Source organism: Mastomys coucha, unplaced genomic scaffold, assembly GCF_008632895.1.
Source record: "Mastomys coucha isolate ucsf_1 unplaced genomic scaffold, UCSF_Mcou_1 pScaffold5, whole genome shotgun sequence".
Classification (NCBI taxonomy): domain Eukaryota; kingdom Metazoa; phylum Chordata; class Mammalia; order Rodentia; family Muridae; genus Mastomys; species Mastomys coucha.
The window spans coordinates 86,581,520-86,589,789 of record NW_022196911.1 but is presented as its reverse complement, the minus strand read 5'-3'; the positions used below and the strand labels follow the sequence as shown (position 1 = coordinate 86,589,789).

At 40.9% G+C, this 8,270-nt stretch overlaps 1 protein-coding gene across 2 annotated transcripts in view; it reads left to right on the top strand.

Annotated features, from left to right (window-relative positions):
* The window catches only part of Tom1l1 (target of myb1 like 1 membrane trafficking protein), a 56,140-nt gene that overhangs the window by 41,589 nt on the left and 6,281 nt on the right, over window positions 1-8,270 (top strand). For both annotated transcript variants that reach the window (XM_031353900.1, XM_031353899.1), the window contains exons 9-12: window positions 1,407-1,467; window positions 1,789-1,906; window positions 3,133-3,232; window positions 7,615-7,666. In XM_031353900.1, coding sequence (XP_031209760.1) covers window positions 1,407-1,467; window positions 1,789-1,906; window positions 3,133-3,232; window positions 7,615-7,666 — 331 coding nt within the window. The remainder of the gene's footprint in view (window positions 1-1,406; window positions 1,468-1,788; window positions 1,907-3,132; window positions 3,233-7,614; window positions 7,667-8,270) is intronic.

Sequence of the window (8,270 nt, the reverse complement as noted above, 5' to 3'; positions counted from 1 at the left end):
AGAATAAACTTTTAGAGTATTCAGGCATTTGGAGTCAATGTGTCCTAATGGTAATACCATAAGTTTCTGAAACAAATCTTAATTTGCAAGCCAGTTCCACATCTGCTGTCTTATGGTATGGCTCTATGGAGCTATCTGATTTTGCCCCTAAAAGCCCATTTGTAATGAATGGCTCAAAGGTTCTTCCCATTTAGCAGATGGAACACTGAGGTTCAGGAAGTCAGACCTACAGGCATGTAGGGAGTAGCGAGTAATGTGGACGTCTTTAGCCTCACTAGTCTACCTACTCCTCTACTGTCCTAACTGCTTCTCTTTTACCTCAGCAGGCAAGCAATGGAAGAGTAAGCCAACAGTGTGAAAGGGCAGCCTTCGCCTTAGGATCAAGTGTCTTAAGGATAGCATGCTGAACCCAAACAACTTTTCATGCACTTGAATACATGTTAATTCTCTGACAGTTTTATACATGAATATAACCCATCCTAGTTACTGTCTCCTTTAGCTTGTAGCTCTCTCCCTCTTGTAGTTCTATCAACCCTCCTGCACATACACACATATGTGCATGAATGCGTGCACACATGTGCATACATGTAAACACGCATGTGTGGATACACACCAGTACCTTTCCTAAATTCATAACTTGTATGTTTTGTTAAATGACCCATTCAGTTTAATCAGGCCCATCTGTGTGACTGTTGGATTAATTTTATGAAAATTATTTATAATGACAAAGTAAGGAACAATCTTACATTTGAAAGTAAGAATTGGCAAGGGTGCTGTTGGTTATCCTGATAGAATATTTATTATAGGTATTGAACATTAGAGATCTAAGGGGCTATAAAAATACAACACAATTGAATTAGGATGTGGAATTGCATAAAGTATAATTTCAACTAAGTTTAAATGTAGCTAGACAGCATGGCCGTGCCTATAATTCTAGCATTCCAGTCTCACACAAGATCATCTTAGGTCTAGACTTTCCTACATACAAAATACCATCTCAAAGTAAATAATTAGAGATATAGATAAGTGAATAAATAAGTAAAATCTGCTTTGAAATTACACATACTGCAATATTATTATTATTAATAACGCTAATTAATTTCTAGAAAATGGGATTTATTAAGTGGTTTATTTTCCTCAATGTTTGTATTTCCTCACAATTTCCTCTAAAAGGGTTGGGGCTCTATTAACTATAAGAAAGGGATGGGTGGCTGTTTTGTGATATCGGGGACTGAATGTAGATCTTCAAACTGTAAGCCATATCCGCACCCCTGGAAGAGTCACTAAATGAAGTTCCTAGGAATTGAGTTAGGCTGAGGCTCAGCATCGCTGTAGCTGCTATCAGTGTATTCAAGAATGCTCGGCTTTGTGTGATAAGTGAAGCGGCACGTTGCTCATTTAAACAGGTTTACTCGAAACCAAAAAAGGCTTTTGGAACAGAGGCGGAACCCGACGGAAGCCACCAATGTAAGTGATTAGAAACGTCCTAAGGTAAATGACTGTCTTACTAACCGTGTCGCAGGAAGCAATGATTCCCTAAAAAACGGCTCTTTAAAAGAAAATGCTCATTGACAACCTGCCGTGGGGTTTGGTGGTGTGGTTTACTCTTAAGTCGTAACTCTAATTAAGCAAGGACTCTTCTGTTTAAGAAGATATACTTTATGCTATGGTGCCCTGGTGGCTGACGTTTGCCTTGAAAACTATGCAAAGGAACGTGTGTAGAGTGAGTCACGGTAAGCTGCATGATTTTCCTCTCCCCTGTGGTAGCTTTGTTTGCTTTGTTTTCAGACTCACAACGAGCCCTCTGCTCCTTCCTGCGATCTCCTCGACCTAAGTCCCATCTCGCCAGCGCCTACGTCCAATGAGGGAGCGCTCAACTCCGTGAACGCACAGCTTTCAGGCCTAAGTAAATAAGCAACTGGGCCTTTTCTCACCAGCAGTGGGGGCTGATGGGGGAATAGTTCTCCTTGGTTTCCTTAGGTGAACACTTCCTGAGAAGGACAGAAGTCAGTCTATCAGAGAACTATTATCAGGAGACAGAATCACGGGCCTGCAGCGTGGTTGGGCTAGGTCCAGCAAACGAGTGCAGTGTGTTGGGGAGGGTTTTGGAACTCATCCCACTGACCTCAGTGGAATCTACCTGACTTGTAAGAAGTTTCATTCCCTGCTAGCTGTTAGGTAAATCTCTTCTGAACATCAACTGTTAATTGTTAGAATTCTCCGCTGTACCACAGTATCAAATAAGGGACTAATTTATGCAAAGAGGGGAATTCTAGAATTTGAGGCAAGAGCACGTGGTAGTTAAATGGGAAGCCGCGAGGAAAGCTAGTTGGTGGGCTAGATCTGCCAGTAACTTTTGAGCCTTTCCTATTTTCTGAAGAGAAGCAGTGGTTTGGAATGAAATAGTATTTGCAGAATGCACTGTAGGCTTCGAGTAGCCTTACCTAACTTTTGGTATCATCTGTCCTTATTTCCAACAAGTCTCCTTATGCAACAAAATAAGCATAATGAAAAAAAATATCTACAATTTGACTTCAGCCAAACCATAATTTGGTTCTCTCTTGCATTTTGGTGTCTCCACAGCTAGAGTATTCAGTATTGAATTTGTGGTTTCGTGCAGCCTTCTCCATTTCTGAAGTATTGGTGGCTTGCTTATGTAAGCCAGTGAGATTTGTGGAACTACTTGCGTTGGCGAGTTCTCATGGGTTCTTGTTTTGGATTTTGGGCAACAGAAGATAATTATTCTCTGTCAGTGTCTTAATATTATGGGAATTTAAGAGCTTAGAGGTAAAGCTCTGTAGAAATTGTAGCTGGTCACTTTTGTGCTAGGTTAGAAGACATGTGCAGTCCTTTCCATTATGAACGAGCTTGAGATTTTGGAATATCCCACACATAATATTTTCCATTTATGATAGCCTCTTTATGTGGCAGAGATTGTCCGCCCTTGTCTCTTTTTCTGTCTCCTATAAATGATGGTGTTTAGTCTCTCTTAGAAGAAACCCTATGATTTTATGGAGACAGAAGTATCTAAATTAACTTTTTGTTTAACTGTGGAGAATTGAGCATAATAATGATGGTAAGCATGATAAAAATTGCCTTAAAAAAATCAAACAAATGCATTTTATATCCTAGGTGTCAGCTCTCCGAGTCCTGTTATAAGAAACAACTTGTATCCCAGTCTTCAGCCAGAGATGGATTTACTAGCATCAGAAGATACAGAAGTACAAACCTTGTAAGTCTATCAGTAATGCCAGAGAACTTAAAGCCGTGGCATTCTGGTTACTTATGTAAGAAGACATGGTGTTGTGTGACATTGTTTCTGAGTAGACGTGACCAAGCATCTACTCACCCTAGATAGGGAACCTACAACAGACCAAAGTATAAATGCCACCATGGGTGAACCATGAGTTTTATTGGGATTACTTAAAGGAATATGGCTGAGGGGTAATTTACAGGAGCAGAAATGACTCAAAGATGCTGCATCACCAAAAAGCCAACGTCAGCATGGGTGATAGCTCATGAAAGCTAGAAATCTGGAAATCAGTGTGTACAAACCTGTAGTCATCTCAATAGAATAAAGTCTCTCTTCCAGGCACCTCAGTTCTGCACTTCTTCTAGGCAGCTTAGCTTATTTCTGTTTCTTCCAAGAGACTTAGCAGTCTCAGTTTCTTCCAGTTGGCTCTGCTGGTCTATGCCTCTTCTAGGCAGCTCATCTTGTCCGAGAGTGTCTCTCTCAGCAGTCTTTACCCCAGATTTGCTGGGAGAGGGCGGGTCCTAGTGATTCTGTTCAGTTTCAGGGACTTCCTGAAGTGATCGAGTTGATTACTTTCTGAGCATAAGGCAATTCCTTGCAGGATGGAATGGTAAACTCCCTTTAGAACATCCTATTGTGTCACTTCCCCTTAACCATCCTGTGCTTTAAGGAGCCTACCTCCAAGATGGATGTTTTAAATCTTAGAGGAAACTGCCATACAACATGTGGTACAGAAAAATAGATACTTTATAGTCAGACAAACCTGTGTCAAAATCTTAGCCTTGCTTCCCTTTAACAGTTTGGCACAGAGTGAAATTCTTAGCCACTGTGAGTTATCCTTTTCCTCTAAGAATACTTCTTAGACGTCACACAAAGATCATGAAATATAAGTAAAATTCCTGATGTGGCACTTAAGCCACCCCATAATAAGCTTTCAGTATGCCTCTTTCTCTGATTTTGTTCATAGTAGTCAGTTATGGGAAATACAGTGACCAAGGAGGATGAGGAATGATTTTGGCAAGGGTAAGGACCACACTAACTTCATGACATGCCTATATATAACAGTGCTCTGTAGCTTTGTTGAGTTTAGATAATAATTTGCAAAAGTTTTGTTTTATTTTGTTTGATTAGTAGTACTCCCTTCGTACAGAAGTGGAGACTGAGACTTAGAGATAGAACTTTCCAAAATGCACATAGTAATTAGCAAGGTCACCAAATCCGAAATACCAGTGGCCCATAAAGAAATATCAGTGGCTTATAAACATATGCAATGCTTTTCAGATTTCTCAGAGAATGATAAAACACCAAGATTGTTTGGTTGGCTGGTTGGTTTTATTTATTTATTTTTTCTTTTAGAGTGAGTCACTCTATAGCCAAGCTAACCCAGAACTCACTAGATAGCTGAGGCTAACCATAAATTCATAGCAATCTTCTTACCTCCATCTCCTACTTGCAGGAATTATGGTCATGAACCATCCTGTCTGGCACCCTATTATATTGTTTTCACCTCTCAGATTGGCCAGAGTTGATGTGTTTGATAGGAATTCGTTGGCTGCCAAATAGACACACTCACAAAATCTGGTAACTTTATAAGGGACCAGTGACAATGTCTATCCTTTGGACCTGAAGTCTTACATAAGAGATAGGCATTAGCTGCTTTCCTGTCATCCTGCTAAGCTTGCTGGGTAACATGAGAATGTGTGAGTAATACAGAAAAATTTGCCTTGTAGCAAATGCCTCCATGAAAGTGTCTAAAGGAACCAAATCTTAGCTACTGGTGTTTATGTCTAATCCGTCAGATCATACTCTAGTGTGCTTAGAATGACTGTTAATGTCACATAGCGAACTTGAAAACACGGGACACATATCACATAGTCAGCCTCCACACAAGTTCTGACTCAGTGGCACAAATCTTAGTTTTCTCCTCATCCCAGGAGAATTACAAACCAGTGGCTTCAAAAAACAAAAACATTGTGTCTAACAGTTAATTCTTTGTAGATAATGAGCCCTACCTTAAGGTTTTGTTTTGTTTTCTCTTTGTTAATTTTGAGCAGTTTGTGATGTGTGGGTATGATTTCTTTGGACATATTTGTGTAGGGCTGGCTGAGTACTTTAGTTGCCTACAGTTGCCATTACAAATTCCCACAAACTAGGTGGTTTAAAACCACAGGTTATTATCTCATAGTTATGCAAGCAAGATATCTGGCTCTCAGTCAGTCTAGCATTTCTCAGTAACTGCCCTCTGGCGCTTCCTCCTTTCCGTGACTTGGTTGGTATTCCTTGGCTTTGTTGGTTTATGGGCCATTCCAATTTCTGCCTCTGCCCTTTGGGCCACTCTTAGGTGCAACAAAAATCTTGCTCACTTTTTCTAAGATCACTGCCCATGGACTTGAAGCCCAATCCCATCATCCAGCTAGGTGAAAAGCCCTAACCATGCATGGAGACCTCTTTTGTGAAGAAGACAACACAGGTTCCAGGCTTTAGGACTTGGACATGCTTTGAGAGAGGATGGATAACATTCAATTCACTACATGAGCCCTCTGGATTCTATGAGTTTATATCTTTCACCAAACTACTTTTGGGGGCTTGCTTATTCATATTTAGTTTCAGTGCTACACACAGTCTGCTTTCCTGCTGGGACTCTGCCAACAGTTGTTGGCTCTGTACCATCGCCTAAGTGTTTTAGGGCTGGCTAGTTAGTTTCTTTCACTCTCGTTCAAAGCTGAGCATGTCTATGATGTATGTTCAAGTTCACCAGCTGTTCATAATGAAACTGATTCTGAATTGGTTACTAATTTTCATTTTTATAAAATTCACTTCTGTATGCTTTCTGTATGCTTGTTAGCTGATACTTTTTTTTTTTCCTCCATCTTTAAAAGTATTACTGAGTGCTTGATTCTTGGAATATTTGCACTACAATAGCTGCTTTAAAATCTCCTTGGGAGTAACTCCAGCATCCGTGGCCTCTAGATATTCATTTCTGTTGGCTGTCCTCTTAGTACATTAGTTTTTTTCTGGTTCTTTATATGCCTAGTCATTTTGAATTTTATCTTCAGCATTTTTGATTTTTATTAGTATATGCTTGGGTTTGGTAAAATGTCATCGATAATGTTGATACTTTGATTTTAGTAAGCAAAGAACTTGGTTAGATTCACTTTACAGTCTCAGCCTGCCTCTGTGTATGGGGATCGAAAGTCAGCTGAATTTTCAAAGCCTTGCTGTGCATGTCAGATCTGTCCCACCATGTGCCACCTTGAAGTCAACCCGAAGTCTAGTAGCAGTTTGCATTTGTATCTCAATCTGTGGACATCATGATGAAGACTGGATTCGTGATCATTTACGGGCCAATCCTAGGACTTCATAACAACCTTACAAGAATGTTTTCCTGAAGTCTCTCACCTTTGTGGTGTCTCTGGTGTTCCTTTTCTCTGGTCTCTCTGCTCATCTACTCACCGGGTCATCCACCCTTGGCCTAGCCTTCTCCAGAAGGATGGTAGCAGAGAAAGAAACACCACCCCTCCCCCCTCAAACTACCCCCATCCCCATGCTGTTGAAGTCATAGGTCTGTCCATTGGAGAGGAAGTTTCCCTCATTAGAGAGTTTAATCTCCTATCAGTCCATGTTGCCTCTGGAGCCACTGTGGACTTGGCTATGTTTGGAATGTAAAGGTGGGTTAGAGGCAGCTAGGGGAGTCTTTTTTGCTTGCTGTATGCAAATAGATGCTTTTTTTTTCCCCAGTGCTGTATTCCTTATGCTTGTATCTAGGATTAGCAGGTTGCATTCAAGCCTATAGAATACAAAAAAAGGAGGGGGGTGTAAATTCAACAATAGTTCGCTGGAACATACATTGGTCATCTTTCCCAGTTAGCCATTTTCACATTCCTGACTAGCTTCTGATTTTTTGTTTTGTTTTGTTTCCAGCTTTTATCGTGGCATTCTGTAAAAGGAATGGGATAAAAAAAAATGACTTTCCACTCCATTTTTCCAGAATGAGAACTCTCCCGTCTCCTCTAACTTTTGCTCGGCACAGCTTCTCATTGTTCAAGCTGTAATGGGTGTTAGCTATGGATGGAAAGTGAAGTCTGTGTTTGCACTGATAGACTGTGCACATTCCAGGGCCACAGATCCGCTACTGCCTCGGGCCGATGCGTTTCTTGTCTTTGATGTTGAGTTTCATGATCTGACCTGGAAGGCACTCAGATCAGATGGCAATACGGGTTATCATTTTGTGAGTGTGAAATGGGGCGCCATTTTGCGGCGTTTCACTGGCCTTCTTTTCAGACCAGGAAAACCATCCTCTTACTTTTTGCATTTGTGTTCTCGCTGAAGGGTAATCGTGCTGTGTTATCACACTATCCTAGGTTTCCCCAGAGGACCAGCCAAAACCTCGCCTCAAGTCACACATATGATAATGTGAGTAACAAAGCCCTTTTGCTAAAGTTCGCCTAGTCAGCAGATGATGATGACCAAAAGCAATGTTAATGGATTCTTAGGAGGTTTTACTCCGCATACCTTCACAGTTGACTGGCAGAGCAATTGTTGGTAACCTTGGTCTCTTGAAGAGAGACAAATTTTATTTTATTTCTCTTAGATGAGCTGGTTAAAGATGATGATTTCATAGTTTCTGTGCTCGGAATATATATAGCTCAGTGGTACAGCGCCTGTCTAGTATACGTAGGCCCTAAGTTTGATCTCCTGCACGGTTAAGAAAAGAAATAGAGTTCAACATTGTATTTTCATAGACTTCGAAGCTGTTCATCTCCCCCTCTGTAAACCCCTTCGAAGGGCAAGTGTCTCTCATGTCGTCACACTTGTGCCTAATTTCTGTCCTAGTCTTAGCCAGCACTTCCACTTTTGTGCACATAACTCTAACATAGCCCTCACTTCTTTTCATTTCTTCACCGGGTCCTTTCTTCTCTCGCAGAACAGACTTCCCTCTCTGTCTTATTTACCTTCATTCCTTTAGGACCCTTTGTTTTCCCCCTCTTTCTCCTTGGAGACGGGGTCTCCTTTACCT